The 20707-nt window shown below is 37.0% G+C and overlaps 1 protein-coding gene across 2 annotated transcripts in view; it reads left to right on the top strand.

The window, feature by feature from the left end:
• TUT7 (terminal uridylyl transferase 7) overlaps nt 1–20706 on the top strand; it is a gene marked incomplete at both ends in the record, with an annotated part of 69339 nt that extends 48633 nt beyond the window's left edge. For both annotated transcript variants that reach the window (XM_084236985.1, XM_084236984.1), the window contains 6 exons: nt 884–1061; nt 3327–3374; nt 3453–3541; nt 4785–4900; nt 6594–6919; nt 20639–20706. In XM_084236985.1, the coding sequence (XP_084093111.1) occupies nt 884–1061; nt 3327–3374; nt 3453–3541; nt 4785–4900; nt 6594–6919; nt 20639–20706 (825 nt within the window). The remainder of the gene's footprint in view (nt 1–883; nt 1062–3326; nt 3375–3452; nt 3542–4784; nt 4901–6593; nt 6920–20638) is intronic.
• Between the last annotated feature and the right edge of the window lies 1 nt (nt 20707).

Below are 20707 nucleotides of genomic sequence, written 5' to 3'. Positions count from 1 at the left end.
AAAGATTTTTTTTTTTACATCCTTGACTGATAGTTAATGATACTGCTGTATAGTCTCAACAACTATATTATCACATTATATTTACCTATATTTATCATAGCAAAAAACGAGCATATATAGATGTTTCCTTTCAAGTTGAAAACATTTTCTCTAAGCCATGTAAGTTTCAGAGAACTACTAATATGCAGGATTTCTTTAGTTTCTAATAATTCCAAATAATTCAGTAGCTTTTTTCAAATGAACACAGATATTTTCTCTGCCTTCCTACAGGGTTTGGAAAACTTTCTTTGAGTTATAGAGACTTAATAACTCAGGCATCACCAATTTCTAAATTGTGTGTTCAGTTTGTTACACTAGCATGCAATCTCAAGTTTGACTTTTAAAAAAAAAAATATTTATTTATGCATTCAAAAAACTGAGGTATAGGCCAGAGGTATGGTGGGGTGGAGGAGAGTGAGAGGATTCACCAGAGAGAGTGGGGAGCAGAACAGGCAGATGTACTGAGATACACTGCTGAGGGGAGCAGTGGGCAAGACGGAAGAGGTCTGCTACACCCTGTGGGTTAGCTCCCTGGCTGGGGATCAAACTCATGCTACAGTGGCTGGTGATAGCTTGATAGCACTGTGTCTTTACCCCCTGTGCCACCAGGGAGGCCCTGAAGTTTGACATTTCAAACCCTGATCTCTCCTTAACTTTGAGTCATAGGGTAAAGATTAATAAACTCATGTAAATGTTATTTTAAAATGTAAAATGAAAATTACATAATAGTTTTATGTGTTTAAACTATGGTTAAAAGTCCAAATTTACTCCCTATGGCATAAATGATTGTTAAAATAATATTTTACTATAACACATAGTATCTTTTGTTCTCTTCTATTTCTAGCCTACCTATTGGCCAGAATATGGAAAAAACACAGAGTCTGTTGGGCAACTGTGGTTGGGACTTCTTCGTTTCTACACAGAAGAATTTGATTTTAAAGAATATGTCATTAGCATCAGGAGAAAAAGTCTACTTACAACTTTCAAGAAACAGTGGACCTCAAAATATATTGTTATTGAAGGTACAAATAAAATCAAAGTGAAATTGAATTAAATATAGAGCTTGAACTATGAGGGCATTTTTCTTTATCCTTAGAGAGCTATTCCAGGGCAGCTCTAAGCCCCTTGTCGGGATGCACAGTGCCACTGTCCTGCTCTTGTTTACATCAGGCACACTTGTCTGTTTCCACCTAAAGATAAATTTAAATAATTGATGCGCTTTGTGGGATGTGATACAAATCTGAAAGACTTTGGTGATCATTACCAATATTTTACTATTGCTGGACACTTAATGGATGCTTAACAGAGATGATCCAGCTTCAATATAAGGAGGCCCCCCCTTTTTTTTACTAATTTTTTTAATATTAAAAAAGGGCAGGTTTATTTTTGTAAAAGATATATTTATGCATATAAGAGCTGGAGTGTAGGCCAGAGTTGGTGGGTGGGAGGGGTGAGAGGATTCACCAGAGAAAGGTGAACAGGTAGATTGACTGAAATACACTGCTGAGAGGGGAGCAGCGGGCAAGACCGGAGAGGTCTGCTGCGCCATGTGGGTCAGCTCCCTGGCCAGGGATCGAACTCATGATATAGTGGCTGCCTGTATCTTCATAGTGCTGAGACTTAAGCCCTTGTACCACCAGGAGGCCCTGGGCAGGTTTATTTTAAAAAGGAGAGGGAAGTAAAGGACACTTGCACGGACACAAGCAGGCAAAGAGAGCTGCCCCTGAAAGGGAAAGGTTTGATAAGAGACCCCTACATAGGGCCTCCCTGGTGGCAGAAGCACCTATGAAGCTAGCTGCAGCCATTGCAGCATGAGTTCAGTGCCCAGCCAGCCAGGAGCTACCCACATGGCATAGCAGACCTCTCCTGACCCGCCTACTGCTCCCCTCAGCAGTGTATTTCAGTCAGTCTGCCTATTCTGTTCCTCACTCTCATTGGTAAATCCTCTCACCCCCCCTTAGCTCTGGCCTGTACCCCATTTCTTGTATGCATAAATAAATAAATCTTTTTTTAAAAAAAAGAGACTCCTACGTAGTCACAGGCAGGCAGTCTTAGGAGGAGACTGCTGCTTTGCAAAGGGAGAGGCTTAGTGAGAGAAACACCTGCATAGTCAAGGCGGGCAGGAACACTATCAGGGAGGACCTTTAAAGCCTTCCTAATTGAGGGTTAGCAGAGTGCATTAAAAGTAAATTTTAACGTTATTTATTTGCAATTAATTGATGGAGGATCTTACATCTTATGTAATTATATATGAATTTTTACATTTATTTTGGCCATACTGAAACCCTTTTGCCATTGAATGCAAGGATCCAGGATCATTGATGTTTGCATTTGATTATTTGCAATTTATGGGATTTTAATTTTAAGGGAAAGTGGAATTTAAATGTTTAAAAATGATCCAAGAAAAGACAAGTTATATTGTGATTTTATCTTATTATTTTACTTAATATATACTCATATCACCTAGATAATGAGTTGCTCAAGGTTATGCTTTTATCATTACTTTAGCCTAATGTCAGTTTCATAATATCCGAACATTTTATAAAAGGAAATTCAGGTCACCACAGGCTATGGAACTAGTTTTTTACCACCATTTATTACATGAGCTAATCTACTCAGCTCTCACATCTTTGACATCAGTATCTTTTTCATCATTCCTATCACTTTCTGTGTCATTTAACAAATAATATTCCAGAGCACAATGTATACGTTTATCTAAGATGTTTGGATGTTAATAGTTAAGCTTTTTTGGGAATCCTTATAAGTATTTACTAGAAATTGAGATCCCAGTAGCCATTGCTATGCCACATGAGTAGGTGTGTGGTGTGTTTGTGTTTTAGCTTCCCTTATAAGTGTGTTTTATGATACCCACGATAAATTATTCTCTAAAATGATCTTTGAAAGGCTTGTTAGTTAGCAAAATATTCAGTGCTAAATCTTTTAAATTTGTTACCTCTATGTGGTCCAAAACTGTCATTGTCAGGTAATACCAGAATATATCTTCTCAGAGCAATATTTTATTGCAAAATGAAGCAACTCATAATGTGAAGGACTTTATATAAAGATTCAAATATAATCCAATACACTCTTTTTCTGGACACTTGAGGAAAAAACTGCCTTATATTTAGGAATATATTTTACGTAACTGAACTACAGATTTAAAATTCAGTATAAAAACAGTCATTTAATACTTTCACTAATAAAGTATGAAGCACTTTGTCCTTGTTACACTTACTGTCTGAGTTAGGGGCATTTCCTATTTGACTCTTATTAATTTTCTTTGCTAGATCCCTTCGATTTGAATCATAATCTTGGAGCTGGATTATCAAGGAAAAGTAAGTTACTTTGTTTGTAAATATTAATGTTATCTCTCTTCCTTGTGATCTATCTAATTGAGCACTTTTTTTTTTTAGTGACAAATTTTATAATGAAAGCATTTATTAATGGCAGAAGAGTATTTGGTATTCCAGTCAAAGGACTTCCAAAGGACTACTCAAAAATAGTAAGTGTTGGAAATACCAAAAAAAGAAAAAAGAAAAAAATTCTGACAGCTTTTACTAAGCACCTAATTTGTACACATTCAGTAATAAAAATACTCTGGTGAGTCTATGCAAGACATATATACAATATAAAGTAATTGCTAACACCATTTTTAGAAAATCTCTGTTTTGAGGCCAATAATCAGGAAAACAGGAAAATACCCAGTAATGGATTTTTAAGTGGGAAAACTACTTATCATACAGATAAAGGGGCCTTGCTGTCACTGAGAGTCAGCTCCATGCCAGCCTCTGTCAAGCAAAGTTTACACCTAAATAAGAGCCTCCTTCACTCTCCTCATGTGAAGTGCAAAATTTTTTTTTAAGTCTGTATACCAACAGGAATAAATCCTTTAAATGGGAATAGGAAAGAAACAATGTTCCCTGTGTTAGAAAACCATGTGTTCTCATACAACCTTACACTCAGGTTTCTATGGGGCTGTACTTGGTAAAAAAATAAGACGACATTGAATAATAAACATTTATTTCAGAGAGAGAAAAGGGAATTAGAAAGTAGAAGGTTTTATGTTAAGGATAAATTTATGTTTCCCCTTGTGTAAGTTTTCTTAATGAACACTTAATTTGCTCCCATTTGTTTACCATGGGATCATATATATCAAAAACATAGAATGTTTTTAGCACAGTGGATTCTTTGGATCTGCCAGTTATTTATATTTTCAAAAGACCTTCTATTTTAACAATATTAACTTGTATTAGTAACAAAGGACTAGAGTCCAGACAATTGTCTGGTTTCCTCTGGTATTTTCCATCATAACAAATCGAAACAACGCATAGCTTCCTTTTTTCTCCCCTCTGTAATCTACAATGCAAATCATATTCTCAATTTATTAAGCTAAAACATTTTCATTTTCTAGGGAAACAGAACTTTTGTAACTGACTTGGGCTCCCTCCTAAGTCCTAGGGAATCTGACTCACAGAGAGGTGTAAGGCTTTTATGTAGACATGTGCTTTTGAAAGGCTATTTTTATGGCTAAACTTTGTTCTGTGTGATGAAAAGGAATAAACAAAAAGAATTTGAGTGAAACTACTGAATTAGACCTCTTCATGGTTTTAGGCTTTAGAATTAAACAGTATAGTAATTAATTAAAAATAACATCGACATTGAGATTAAGATCCTTGATTGATACGTCATTTCTTGTGTTTTGATATGACATTAAGAGTTCAAATATTTTGTTTATCTTCTGTTAGGAGTACTTTTTTGATCCAGATGTGCTGACTGAAGGAGAGCTGGCCCCAAATGATAGATGTTGCCGAATCTGTGGGAAAATTGGACATTTCATGAAGGATTGTCCTATGAGGAGAAAGTAAGTAAATATTCAGCAGGAGTAGTTGTGTTTTCACTTTCTTCTTCAGTTTTTAAATGACCTTCAATTTTTTTTTTAAGATTTATTTATTTATGCATATAAGATCTGGGATACAAGCCAGAGGTGCTTGTATGTGCGAGAGGATTCACCAGAGGAGGCAGAGAGGGAAACAAAACAGGCAGACTGACTGAAACATACTGCTGAGGGGAGCAGTGGGTGTGGCAGGAGAGGTCTGCTGTGCCATGTGGGTTGCTCCCTGGCTGGGGATTGAATTCGTGCTGCAGAGGCTGCGAATAGCTTCATATGCTGTGCTTATTAACCCCTTGTGCCACCAGGGAGGCCCATGACCTTATATTTTAACAAAATTAATTTGTATGAAATCCAGAAGTTCTCAATAAATTTAAGATTTTTACAGTGAAAATAAAGTGATTTAAAGCACTACTTCTAAGTACACCTGACTAGGATTAACTTACCTTCTGTGGAAGGTCTTGCAGGCCCAGCCCACTTTCCTAATTTTGGTCATGGCATGAATCATTCCACAGTCATTTGATCATCAGCCTCTGAAACAGGGATAGAAGGCAAAAAGGGAACTAAAACTCTTCCATTTTATATAGCAGTGAGAAGTTCAGAATCACTTCAGTCATGAAAAGTATCAGTTATCAGTTATTCTTGTAAATTTATGGGTTATACCACAGTGAAATTTAGACTTACTAATTGTTTACTATAGTATAATGCTGTTAGCTTGTACCCAATTTGTTAATTGCCATGTCTGGTCACCATGCTTTCTTCTGGTGATGTTTGAGGGAGGGCAGAAGCCATGATTTTGTTGGCTGCTTGCTTGGAACTTACCGTTATTTTGGGTGGTGGTGGTGTTTTTGATTGAACAATTATTCTCATTTAAAAATAAGCTACATAAGGGCCTCCCTGGTGGCGCAAGCAGTTGAACGCCGCACTGTGGGGCTGTCCACAGCCTCTGAAGTGCAGGATCGATCCCTGCCGGTTGGCAGGAATCCCACAAGGCGAGGCAGACCACTCTTGTCTCGCCCGCTGCTCCCCTCAGCATTGTATTTCTGTCATCTGCCTGTTCTGCTCCCTGCTCTGTCTCTAGTGAATCCTCTCACCCTCCCGCGCATCTGGCCTATACCACAACGCTTGTAAAAAATAAATAAACCTTTTTTTTTAAAAAAAAATACGCTACTTAAAATGAGCCACCATCTGGAATTTGAGGCTCTTATTCAGTGCCTCTTTTGCTTTTCATTCAAATAACATTCCCTAACCATAGAGAGAAAGGAAAATACAGTCCCCTTATAGCCATCATTCCCTTGTGAACTGAAAATGCCACATCCCAAATTTCCAGTGCCCAGTAAAGATTGCTGATGGCCCAGAGAAGCTATTTAGCGGATCTCCACAAGGATAATTTGGGTTTTAGAATATCAATATCAAAGTAAGTATTAAACTAAAGAATTCCAGTAATTGCAAAAACTGGTTTTCCAGCACTGGTGTAATTGTGAAAATGAAGAAAAACTATGCTCTGAAGTCCTAAAGTTGTGTCTTGATAGAGAAGATGGACTTAACTTTGTTAAATGTTTGTTTCCCCTCTTTACCTTCTACTTTGGGTTATCTTCTGAACCTGAAGTTGTTAGGTTTCTATTTATGGAGTTTTCCTACCAAAGTTGTGTGTCTGCTTCTACAGAGTGAGGCGACGGCGAGATCAGGAAGATACCCTGAACCAAAGATACCCCGAGAACAAAGATAAAAGGAGCAAAGAAGACAAAGAAATGCAAAATAAGTACACAGAGAGGGAGGTATCAGCAAGAGAAGATAAGCCCATACAGTGCACCCCACAGAAAGCCAAGCCAGTGAGGGCAACTGTTGACCTCGGGAGGGAGAGAAATCTCAGACCACCAGTGGAAAAATGGAAGAGGCAGGACGACAGAGACTTAAGAGAAAAACGTTGTTTTATTTGTGGAAGAGAAGGGCACATTAAAAAAGAATGCCCACAGTTTAAAGGCTCTCCAGGTATGGACACCAATCACACCTTGATGTTTGCACTAACATCTCAAGGGAAATCTATTTTCTAGAGTTCTTTACTATTGTAGTTATATTTATTTCTTTAACAAATCAAAAAGAATTTTTTTTAAAGAAAATAAAATCCCCCCTTTAATTATAACCCTTTAATGCCTTAAATACTTATTCCTGGTTTTATTTGGAGGCTTATGGAAGTCATTTGGTTGAATTTTTAATATCATCATAGAAATGAAAGCCTAGTCATCCCCAGTACCTAAAAAATGTAGCTTAACTGTAGAAATCAAGTCCCACTTGAGCTTCACTACTTGATGTGTCACTTTTGAAACAACTCAATGCCCAACATGGAGGAGGCATAGTTGACATTAATCTCAGGACACCATACTGTGCACACAACAGGTGAGCCACTGGTATTTTCTGTTTAGACGCATACATACAGATGCCTTGAAAATGGACATAGTCCACAGTGGCTCTAGCTGCAGAGGAGAGCTATAAAGGATCTTGTCTTTGGGTTTTATCATTTTGATACTTTTCTGTAGTGAACATTTTTCTTATGATGAAGAAAAATATATCATCCATCATTCGTTCAAAATCATCCACAAATCTTGCCCCTTTGAGTTTTTGTATCTGATCTGGCCCTTTCTGTTAAATTGTGAAGTATCTGTTGTGTACCCTTTTTAACCGACTAGTAAGTGTAAGGGAAGTGTGTGTGTGTGTGTGTGTGTGTGTGAGAGAGAGAGAGAGAGAGAGAGAGAGAGAGAAGTTATGATTTACAGAGCAGTTGGTGCACTCATTTTTATCCTCAGGAATAAAACCCATGAAAGTAGATGAAATTTGGTAATTGTAGAAAAGAACCCCTGGGAAGTAATTTTTGATTAATGTAGTAATAACCCTATTCCTGTTCCCAGTTGTGTTTGTGGGCAGCGTAAAAAGTCAGTGCTGCTGACAGTTTCCTTAATGATTGTTCTTGCAAAGCCATATCTCTCTTCCATTTTATTATGACAGCAGTAGTATCTTTTTTAAGACAAAGTTTTTAGATCACCCATCACTTAATTTTTTAAAAGAGCTTTATATGGAAAGATGTGTGTTTTTAATTATTTAATTGTTCATTTTAAAATAGGGCTTAAATCTTTGTTGGAGATACGGCTTTGGCTAAAATTTTCCTTTCCCTGCTTTAAGGAACTCAGAGTCCACCCTCAAATTTGAACATTTTTGCTCTGACATTGGACATATAACAGAATAAAATGCTTTTCTTTTATGACTGTACGAGGAAAATGAATTTTTCCTCTTACAAAAATTAAGATAGTAGCAATAGCAAACATTTATGGAGCATATACTCTGGGTCAGGCACTGTTTTAAGTAATTTACATGGATAATCTCATCTAATTTCACCATAATTTCATTAAATATAGTATTATTGATGCCCCCAGTTTACAGATGAGGAGACTGTAAATATTACCAATAAGATGTAGTTTTTATAAAATTGTGGAAGAACTCAAGGTCTTTATTTACTAATAGCATGAAGCACGTTATCATTGTGTTCTTGTTTGGTACAACAAAATTGTGAAAGAATGCCATTCCCCCAGCTTTGATGGATTTCTTCTTTTTAGCTAGTAGCAAGTTTTAAGTTCTCTACTAATGAATCCCCCAATATAGATCAAGGTTCTGGTAAGATCACGGAGGTAGCAGCAAATCAAAGAGAGAAGAGGCTGTCTCAAGGAATGGTGGGGAGATGTAATTATCAGACCTAAGGAAAAGCATGCATCTAAAATCTTGGTTTCTTCAGTGCCAGTATTTATATATTAATGTACAATATGTATACATTAAATTAAGTAAAAGTAAAATAAGAGCAAAAGAGTAGTGTTAGAGTTCTTGATTGTCCTTCGGTAGCAGTTAAAAATAATCAGCTGCTTCTGCCGGTCAAAAAGTTAATCTGTTCCCTCTTACTTTAAATGTTTTTTTGTCTGCACAATAATACTATGTGGAGTGTCATGTCAACAGAAAATATTTCTGTGGAAGTTTAAAAACTTGAAATTGAAAATGCTTTCGATTTAAAGTAGGAACAAAAAGTACTAATTTCTTTCTTAGGTATGTCTAAATCAGGTTGTGTATTTGGATCCCCATCTTCACCCTTGAGACCAACTGGCCCATTTCCTCAGGTAAACCTAGCTCAGACCTGACCAGGAAGCCCTTTGGTCATCTGTCTATTCAGCAAACACTCCTGAGTGCTGGCAGCTCTGTGCCAGGTCCTGTTGTGGTGTTGGGCAGCCCCAAGCCCTGCTGCCTTCCTTGTGACTCATCCTTCTTGACTCTTCACTCTGTCCTCCGCTCGTGACAGCTTGTGATGCACTAGGTGGCAGCTTTAAGGATCGCTGCATATGTCTTGCTTTTCATTAACTTGCCACATTCTGCCACCCACATGCTTAACTTCAGCTTTCTTTGGATATGGTTACAGTTTTAAGACTGTTTCAGATGCTATTCTTTGCAATTTTGTAAACCAGTCTATTTCATTTTTTAGGCAGTGCTTTTACATGAAGAAAAAAAGAAACAAAAAACAACCATATTTTTGAGTCCCCAGTCAGGTATGTGGGTTTTAAAAAAAAAGTCTCTTATCTTACTTACTGAATAACATACCACATGCCTTTTATACTTCTTTTGAATAACTGGTTTTGACAGGGATTGGACATCAGAATCACTTGGGGACCTTTTAAAAAGGTAGTTGCTGTACCCCCACCTTCATTTTCTAAATCAAAAGTTTCAGGGTTTGGCTTGGGCCATCTGGGTGATTCTTATACCATTCCTGAATAGGAATCATGGTCTTTAATTATTTATTCCTCTCCCATATTTTTTGTTTCTGTCTTGTCAGCAATGCAGACTCCTCATGCAGATCTGCCATGCACCAAAATAAGGGGGAAAAGTAAATGCTGGCCTGAGCTCCATTCTGTGTCTCAGCTATATCATTTAATCTTCCCTTCAACAAATATTTATTGAGCCCTACTGTCCCCTCCCACTACTTGTAGGGCACCAGCCTAAGCACTGGAGATAACAGCAGTGAACCAGCAAAAGCCCCTTTGCTCATTTATTCTACATTCTTGTCAGAAGTAGTATATGATTAATATTCTTATGGTCATAAGTAAGACTATAAAGCAGGAAAAGGGAAAGAGAATTTGGATAGGTAGGCACCCTCTGTGATAAAATAACATTTAAGCAAAGAATCAAATGTACAAGTTAAGGGAAATTGAATTTACTGTTACAGCAGAACCTGAAACGGTTTTTGTCTTTTGGATTCCCTGGATGCAGTGAGACAGGAAGGAGAGGTCAGAGAGTAGATGGGTCTGGTCCCAAAGCCCTGTAAACAATGATCGGAAGGTTTTTTTAATCTTTAGTAAGATTGGCAGTTAATAGAGGTTTTTTTTTTTTTTTGTTTAAGATTATTTATGCATATAAGAGCTGGGGCACAGGCCAGAGATGTGCAGGGTGAGAGGATCCACCAGAGAAAGAGTGGGCAATAGAACAGGCAGACTGACTGAAATACACTGCTGAGGGGAGCAGCGGGCAAGACAGGAGAGGCCTGCTGCACCACGTGGGCTGCTCCCTTTCGGGCAAGGGGAACGAACTCGTGCTACAGAGGCTTCAGACTGCTTCATCGTGCTGTGCTTAACCCATTGTGCCACCAGGGAGGCCCAGTTAATGGAGGTTTTGAATAAAGGTGTATGTGAATTCTGTTTTGAAAAGATTCAGTATGGCTGCTATGAGGAGACAAAGTAGAAATCAACCAGGAGTCTCCTGTAGTTTAGGGGAGAGATGATGATGGTCCAGGCTATTGAGGAATCACTGGAGGCAGTGAGAGCTAGTCACCTTTTTGATATTTGAAGGTAGCACTAGCATGATTTGTTGATATATTGGATGGTAAAGTGTAACAGAAAATGAATCAGAGGTGACACAAAGATTTTGGACCTAAGCAAACAGAAGAATGGAAGTCAGATTTTCTTTGCTGGGGTACACAGGGGAAGTAGGGTTCAGTTTTAAAAGTGTGTGTTTAAGACTTGCTGGATATTCTGGTAGGGATGACTGCCCAGTTGACTCTAAATGTGCTTGACATTTCAAGTTAAGTCCAGCAGAGGGTAGATTTGAGTACTGCCAATGTAAAAATAGTAAAGGTGAATCTGAGAAATAACACCTAGGAAGCAAATGCTGATAGAAAAGAAAAAGGCATCTAGAGGAGGGCAGGACTGCCACGCTAAAGACTTGGGTTGTTGCAATCCAAGCAGTGCCTCGTGGGAGGGATTGACAGCTGTGCATGTTGCTGCTCATAGGTCCAGTGTAGTTTAGACTTAGAATTTTTTTAAATATGTATTTATTTTTGCACAGGAACTGCGGTGTAGGCCAAAGGTGGGGGTGTGTGGGGTGAGAGGGTTCAGCAGAGAAAGAGTGGGGAGCAGAACAGGTGGATCCACTGTAATACACTGCTGAGGGGAACAGCAGGCAAGACTGGAGAGGTCTGCTGTGCCATGTGGTTAGCTCCCTGGCCGGGGATTGAACTGGTGCTGTAGTGGCTGGGGATTGCTTCATAGTGCTGAGACTTAACCCGTTGCACCACCAGGGAGGCCCTCGACTGAGAATTAAGCACTGGATTTGGCCATAGAGAGGCCACTGGTGACTTTGAGATGAGCCATTTCTTTTTTTTTTTTTTTTTTTTTAAGATTTATTTATACAAGCACTGGGTACAGTCAGAAGCGCGGGAGGGTGAGAGAATTCACCAGAGCCAGAGCAGGGATCAGAGCAGGCAGAAGGACCGAAGTACACTGCTGACGGGAGCAGCGGGCGGCAGGAGAGGTCTGCGCGCCATGTGGGACCCTCTTCTGGTAGCCGCGGATCAAACCGGTGTTGCAGAGGCTGCGGGCAGCTTCACAACCCAGCGCTCAACCGCTGCACCACCAGGGAGGCCCGAGATGAGCCATTTCTTTTGTAGTAAATTTAGGGGAGAAAATTCTGCATACAGGGAGTTTTGGTGAGAAATGTTGTGATAGGCTCCCTCACCTCCCTTATAGGTGCAAAGCACCAGGGCCCCCATCCCTGCCGGTATCCCAGGCCTAAGGGAAGATTAAAGGGGGAAAGCACTGGTAGAGAAAGCAAGAGACTCTGAGGGCCTTTTTCTGGAATGTACCTTTGAGTCCTGAAAGAGAAGGGAGAAAATTGAAGGGGGAAAGAAAATCAGTAACTTTAACATACTAAGTCTCCTTTTCTGCCTTATTTAGTAAGAAGGAATAAAGCTATAAAACATAAGACAAACATGGGAGTTCTAACCTGCAGACACACTAACTGCTTAATCTTTAAACTGCTTAATCTCATCTTGCACAATAAAGTAGGGTTAAAGAAGGAAAATTATATGACCAAATGAAGTGGCATATGTAGTTTTCTTAACTTGAGTATATAGTTTATGGGAAAAGTTTTAAGTTTTTAAAATTTAAAACTTGTTATAACCTGACATTTACATATGTCATATAAAACACACCATATAGTCTATGCTTACCCTTTATACATTTTATCTTACTGCCTGTGAACAAAAATAATTTGCTTTTCGATCAGGGAGATGTGCAGTGTGTTGGAAAAATAGTATTCCCGGGTCCTTGGTGCTATGAAATGAGTCAGGATGTGGTCTCACCCCAGGAAAGCTAAGAATGCTCCAGATCATCAGTGTTTGCTTGTCTCTACTTTGAGTGTTATTAATGACAGAAGAATAAGTGGAATTAAGTTATTTAAGTACTTACATTTCTGTCAGTACCAAGACTGGTTATCTCAAGTATTATAAATGATATAAGTAGAAATAGGCATTTAGTTTTATGATATGTGTACTTCACAGTTTTTTGTTTTTTTTTTAGGTGGCTAGGCAAATATTTGTATCAAATCTTTTTACAGTCAAAAATTGAAAGGTATGAAAAAAAATTGAAAGGTATGGGGGTTGAAGTTTGCATCCAGTCAGGTCAGCAATTCAAAGAGAGATAAAACAGAAGTCTTCAGAGAATACCAACCTTATCCATAAAAGGGAATGGTATACATAACAGCTTAGACATCAGATGCTTTATGAGAAAACCAAATGCAGCTGTTTCCTGGGAAGTTTTTGTAATTGTTCTGGGTAGAATACATGAACTTAAAAGCAGTTAACAGTTCTGGGAACAACTCCGCAGTCAAGTAGACATAAATGAGGTAAGAATGGGGCCTACTTTGAGATGACTTGATTGACAGCTAGAGCAACCTGGAAAGGTAGATGAGGAGATTGACAAGCTGAGTCTCAATTGATAAACGTTTATGGGAAAGAGTTTCCCCACCGTTCATGAGATTGTTTCCCACAGATTTTCTTTGAGAGTTTGAGGTCACTTAGTTACCACATGTAAACAAGCCAAAAGAGTGTTGTTGTTACAAACTTAATCCTTGGACAGTAATCTCCAAAACATTTTTCATGGGAAAATTCTGATCCTTGCTTATTCAAGATAGGCACTTTGCCAAGGCTTAGGTGTTAGTACCGAGTCTCCGTAGTCAGACTGCTTGGTAGAATTTCTACTCCCAGATCCTTGTTGCTGTGAAATGAGCTTTACGATCTTGAAAAACCTAGTAATTTCCTCATCTGTTACAAGGGGGGTCATAATAATACCTTACTGGTGAGGATGATGAGAAATCCATGTAAGGCACTTAGAACAACAGCACCTCCTTGTAGTGAGAGTAGCGTGAAGGTTTATGGGATTAGCAACTGCTTTGATATTCCTGCAGAGTATCTACCAGCTTTGTTCCTGCTCAGGTCTTTTATATGTCTTGAAAGTAGAATTTTATTATACTTTCATGAATTTTTTTAAACACATACCTAAAGGAGGCATCACCAATTGACAATAAGTTAGGATTTTCGTAACTTAAAAGTTTCTAAATTTCTTAAAAAGCCATGAAGCTTTTTACCTCAGTCAAGGATTGTTACAATAAATATGTCTGTGTCAGAAAAAAAAAGAAATATATGTAGGTGATTAAAATCTGTACTCTCTAATAAACTCTCCAGTTAAGTATAGGATAGCCATTAAGACTCTCAGATTTTTCCATGGTAAGTTTAATCCAGTTTGTCTGTGTAGGTATAAATATGAAATGTTTCTCAAGTGTACGTAGTAGTAAATTTTCTCAAAATTTTTCCATTTCATAGTACTGAATGTCTATGACACACAGGTAGTTTCAGGAGGAGAGCCTATTGGTATGAATACCTCCTACTCTCATAAATTAGCTGCATTAAGTTTTCCAGGTATCTCATGTCTGCAGTTGACAATACCATCTGTCTCATCAAGTGCTGACCTGAGAAGATTAAAACCCCCAGCTCAGAGTACATACCCACCTAAGTTCTTTTTCCTCTCCTGATGCCTGCCTCTATTCCTTTCTGTGGGTTTTGTACAGTTCTACTCCCAAGCAAAATAGTAGATTAAAAAATTCCATGAATTTCCTTGATCCTCAGTGGTACCACCTCCCCCACATACTCACAGCTAACACAATGCCTTAGATATTCAGTAAATTTTATCGATGAGAAATGCATTCATTTTGAAGGAATATGAGCTTTAGACTCAAACATATTTAAGCTTGAAACCTAGCACAAGCATTTTTCTGGTTGTGTCATTTGTCAAGTTTTTGAACCTCTCTGAATCAGTTTCCTTGTCCATGAATTGAGGTTGTAATGATTAATATTATATAAGGAAAGCCCTTAATGCAACATTTGGCACATAAAATTACCAGTACTCTTAGTGGACTTTTTTTTTTTTAACAAAATATGATTATATGGAGATTTCAGCATGGTAGTCAGAAACTGATTTTTATATGTAAGTTAATTACTCAGGGTTTACATAGAACAATTTATTCAGTATGAGAATCTCAAGAAACTAACATTTTATCTTTTCTCCCTCACAATGAAGCATAGTTTTACAACTTTTTTTCCTTGACCAGATTTTTAAAGCCTACTTATTAAAAAAAAATTTATAAATAATAAAAGTACTTTTTAAAATAGTATAGTGATGTCATCTTATCACTAAATCTACATCATTCTTTTTGATACCTTTATGACATTCCAGTATATGTATGTATCATTATTTACTTAATCATTCCTTATTAATGGTCTAGCTATCTTCAAATATTTGGTAAAGCAGTGTCTTAAACTTTTCCTGCTTATATATACTCTCCTGAATGTTGAAAGTCGATGTCCTCATATATTTCTATATTGATGTCTAAAATTTTCATCATAGTTGCAAAGCATGTAATTTCTGGGATTTTTTTGGTCAGCATTGACTTTTAAAATAAAACTTTTAAATCAACCTTAAATGTATCAAAGGAAATACTGATATCATTACTTTCTCATACCTACCATCATTCAGCTACAGCTCTTTAACAGGCAGAAATTTTGCTTCATTTTCTCCTCAAATTCTTGCACGTTCCTCAAATTTTATCCTATGATACATTTTTATCATATATGTCAAGCATGTTATTGGTCAACCTGTCATACTTCTGCAACAATAATATCTATATAGTTATGATTTTTAAGCTTTCATTAAGTCTCAATTTATAAAATATTTTTCCAAATTGAGTTTTTACAACAACGGTAACAAATTTTAAATAAAAAATACTTTTATGTTAGCTTACTGAAAATGACAGTCGTTTAATAGAAGAGTGAGGTTTCCTTCTGTGCATTTGTGTATCCTTGGATTGACCTTATGACAATAATGAAAAGTGTTCTTATAGCTTCTATTCTTTTTCTTTAAAAAGTTGGTAAACATTTAGAAACTTCAGTAGTCTTTGTGATAGCTAATTTAAAATAATGGACATGCTTTTAAAGAATTTGGGAATGGAAAATGCAGCATAGTAATACCACTGAGTTATTTTCATTCCCTTTTAATTGAGTCACCCCAAAAGACATTATCAGAAATTTTTGTGATGATCATCAGGTAGCAGTGTAATTTTACAAAAACTAAAATTTTAGTTTTTGTTAGAGACAAACATTTACCAGATACCATTGGTATAGAAAAATATCCTTGACCACCATCCCATTTTATCCTTTTATCCATATTTATGATTTGTTTTTCCATACCAGTGTTTGTTTGTTTCAGTAGTTTGATCTGCACAACCTCAGGGAAATTCGAGTCTTGCTTACATAATTTTGTTTTTCCTATTGATTACATAATCGTTCATATTTTATTTTAGTTTTTTGTGAATTTTTACATGAAATTTCTTCAGGTATGATGACATTTTTATATAGACAACTTTGTATGGGGGTGTTACATGTTGAAGTGATAGAATATATGACTTATTCTTACAAAAGAGTGGGGGTTTTTAAACATTGTTTGGAAAATATAAAAAAGGTATAAATAATCCATAACAGCTTCCTGTCTACTAGAGAATTGGTATTTTTTTCACATCCCCTTTGCAATCTTTTTAAATAAAACATCAGGATGGTAGAAGGCCCCTTTGACTACTATCCATAGCCCATTCTGTCTGGGATGTCCCCCTCCATTCCAGAGGTATCCATTATTATGACTTAAGGTATTTTTCCAGTTCTTTGTTATTAAACCTGTAAACATTTCATTAGGGAAATGGTTATATGCAAGAAATAAGAAGGGGCCCTTGAAAGAGAGTGAGGAAGGTTGAGGGGAAGCTTCCAGGATGGCTCTGCTCTAAGGGAGGCCTGGCAGTGTCTCTCCTGGGAGCACTCCATGGGCAACTAGGAGAAAAGAACAGCACAAAGGTCCTCTGCAAGACCCAGTGGGATTGGTGGGTAGAGTCCTTGAATTTGACATCTGGAGGCACATTCTCATGTCTACCACTGAGGCCAAGGAATACTAAATGACAAGGTTACCATCCTGAAAATGGGAATTAAGTGTATGTTTTAATGCCCGAAACTCTCTTGCTCCCCTGCTCCCACGGCATTGAGTTCCATTCCTACAATCACAGTTGTCCAGGTTCCATCTCTAAGCAGGATGCTGGAGGAACTTCTTGAAGAATTGACACTGGGGGCTCTCAGATCCCCTTGTGAAAGTCAGTCAGCAAGGTCCCCCCCATATATTCTGAATTACCAGTCGTCTAGTTCCTCTTTTTACCCTGTCACCATTCCTTATACTTTGACCCTTATATTTTGACCCTTTCTCTCTTCCTCTGCCTTTTAACTTCCTTTTGTTGATTAGTGCCCCACTAGTTTTTTTTAAGTATTTTGCTTAGTTGAAACATCCACTATGTAAGTGGCTAATATCTTTGTCACTCAGACTTGCTTTACTAGGTGTAATTTCCTTAAAATCCTTCTGTTTTGATGTAAATGACATTTCATCCTTTTTTTTAAATTGAGGATTAATGTTGGTTTGCATCATTGCTTATATTTGGAGTGGGGTAGAGGGTCTCCCTGCTTTATGAGTTATTATCATTGTGCGCCCTCCACCAACATTTCATCTCTTTTATGGCTGAATAGCATTCCCTTGTGTGTGGATAACCACATCTTCTTGATCCAGTCCTCTATCAGTGAGCACATAGATTGCTTCCATGTCTTAGCTATTGCAAAGGTGCAATAAACATTATAGAGAATATAGTTCTTTTGAGTTAACAGTTTTGTGTTCTTTAGATAAATGCCCAACAGTGGGATTGCTGGATCAAACAGTATTTTCATTTTTAAGGTCAATCCAGATCACTCTTCAAAATGGCTGTTAACAGTCTACATTCTCACCAACAGTGTAAAAGGGCTCTAGTTTCTCTGCATCCTCTCCAGGTCTTTAATATGTGCTATTCTCGTGGGTGTGAGAGGGCTGCTCATTGTGATTTTCACACTGTGTTTCCCATATTATTGAAAGTGATGATGAACAGTTTTCATGTCTCTATTGACCTTCTGGATATCATCTTTGGTGAATTGTCTGTTCAGATCTTCTGTCCATTTATTAGTTGGGTTGTTTAGTTTTTGTTTTTTTTTTTCCTTATTGTTAAAGTTATATAAGTGCTGGGCCTTCCTGGTGGCACAGGGGTTAGTCTTAGTTCTATCAAGCTATAGCCAGTCACTGCTACCTGAGTTCAATCCCCACTCAGGGAGTAGACCCACATGGCACAGCAGACCTTTCCTGTTTACCTCTGCTGCTTTCAGCAGTGCATTTCAGTAGATCTGCCTGTTCTGCTTCCCACTCTGTCTCCGGTGAATCCTCTCACCCCTCAGCACCTCTGGCCTATACTCCAGTTCTTGTATGCATAAATAAATAAATCTTTTTTAAAAATTGTATTTAAATGCTTTCTATATCTTGGATATTAACTTTGTTGCTTGTAATAATGCTTAAATATTTTCTCATGTTCAGTACGATGTCCTTTTAATCTACTTATATTTGCTTTCACTGTTGGTTCATTTTTAAACTCTTAACATATGTACTTTTAACATGCATCCTTGGTGAATTTTTAAGTTTGAATGACATACATACCATATTGTATAATAGGATATTTATAGTCTGCCTTTTCCTATCTGTTTAACAAATGATTTTGAAATGCATTTACATTGTATAGAGATTTAGCCTTTAGTATTCAATCATATAAATATTGAACATTTTATGCATCTATTATCGAATACCTGAACATGTCAATTGCATTTGATTTTTTGTCCTGTTGTACAGTGCTGTAATGAACATTTCCTGTGAGTCTTGAGTATGTGTAGAGAATATATAGGGTTTTTAGACCTAGAAGTCACACATGTATGTGCTCAGTTTAGTTAAATACTGTCAAACTACACCCCTTATTGGTTGAAACAGTTGCCAACTCCTATCATCAGTGTTTATTTTTCAAATCTGATAGGTGAAAATACTTTGGTGTTCTGGTGTATGTTTTCTTGATTCTGGTGAGTCTGAGTACCTTTTTATGTTTTTTGGTCAGTTTCAGGTATTCTATGAATTTCCTGTTCAAGCATTTATCCTTTTTCCTTTTGCAGTAACATTTCCTTATTAATTTTTAAGGGTTCTTCGTTTATTCTGAATGTTGATCCTTCATTTCTATATACATTACTAATATCTTCCTCTGATATTTATTGTATTTCAACTTGTGTCCATTGCCACTTTATAAATCTTGATATAATTAAATGATTGGTTTTCCATGTTTAGTTTTATGGTCATGTGATTCATGATTGCAGGGTCATCTTTAAGAATTCTTCCCTAACTTGAGGTCATAAAGATATCCATCTATATTTTCTTTTAATAGCTTTAAAACTATTTTTTCTTAGTTCTTTGGGTTGAATATGACAGTGATCTAAACTTTTTTTTAAAGATTTATTTATTTTTGCATAGAAGAACTGGGGTATAGGCCAGAGGTGGGGGGCAGTGAGTGAGAGGATTCACCAGAGACAGATTGGGGAGCAGAACAGGCAGATCTGTTGAAATACACTGCTGAGGGGAGCAGCGAGTAAGACAAAAGAGGTCTGTTGATTCACATGGGTTAGCTCCCTGGCCAGGGATCAAACTCATGCTGTAGTGGCTGGTCATAGCTTAATAGCACTGTATCAGGAGGGAGGCCCATGATCTAAACTTTTTTCCCTCCAGTGAAAAGTCTATCATTTGTAGTTTGGAATAGCAAAGCTGCATTGCTATAGACTAATAGATACTCTATGGTATAACTATGACAGAATGCTTTTTTCTTGCTGATACTGTTTTTCACTGTGAATGGATTATTTAGATGCTATGTTTTGAAAAGATGTTCTTGGGTAGCATAGTTTTTATTTGTATACTTGATGCATTTGTTATAAAAAGTTTGGCATATAGTTAAGCAAAATGAAAATAAAGCCATTTATACTGCCTCCATCCTAAGCCATTAACTATTCAGTAGACTTTGGAGGTAAAGTCTTCCTATCTCTTTACACTAATTTAATAATAAGTTAGTATTTTTTGAGTACTTTCTATATGCCTGGTTATTAGTTCAGTTGCTTTACATATAATCTTTAACTCCAAGAGACTAGATATTGACTTCATTTTACAGATAAATAAACTGAGGCATCAAATACATGATTGATGGAATTTTCATTTGTTTATTTTTATGAGAATAATATTGTGGCTTTGTAAACTGATTTTTTTTCATGTTAGTATCATATCCATACTTCCCCCATTGGTTTGAAATGCAGCCTTTATTATAAACTACTCTCTTACACATAATCATTTAAGAATTTCTCGACTTTTCTTGTTTTGTTAGTATATTTGTTTTGACTCCAGATCGGACTTTATTAACTCTTTATGTGGTATGATTTTAATTAATAATCTTCATTCCTTTGCTTTCCATATAAATATAATAAATTTCCTTTTGTTGTGATACCATTCGCTACTTCATGTGTGCAGAATAATGATATGGGATATTTATTTCTGATCAAATAATCTTTGCAATTCTGTTTGATTGCAAAGGAAGACACTGCTATGCAAAGGAGGGTCTTTGAAAAGTTCACCTGGCCTGCACCAAGGAGGCAATAATGAACACTCCAATGTATTCAAATGATGTCACTCTAACAACTTACCTGAATTTGAAAATTGTGACTAAGCTAATGTTTAATAGATCATATTCCATATATACTTATATTTAAAATAAGTGACCAATGCCAGTGTGAAAAGTTTCTGTGGGTAATGAACAGTGAGAAGTAATTTTATGACTTTTGTGCCAAAGTGAGTCTTGTTTTATTTATGTTGGGTTTTGTTTTTTCCCCTCCTCTAGGTAGCCTTTCCAGTAAATATATGACTCAGGGAAAAGCCTCAACGAAGAGGACCCAGCAGGAATCATGAG

The sequence above is a fragment of the Talpa europaea genome (assembly GCF_964194135.1).
Source record: "Talpa europaea genome assembly, chromosome: 7".
NCBI classification, from domain to species: domain Eukaryota; kingdom Metazoa; phylum Chordata; class Mammalia; order Eulipotyphla; family Talpidae; genus Talpa; species Talpa europaea.
The sequence above is the reverse complement of the archived record's forward strand: the minus strand, read 5'-3'. Positions and strand labels throughout refer to the sequence as shown.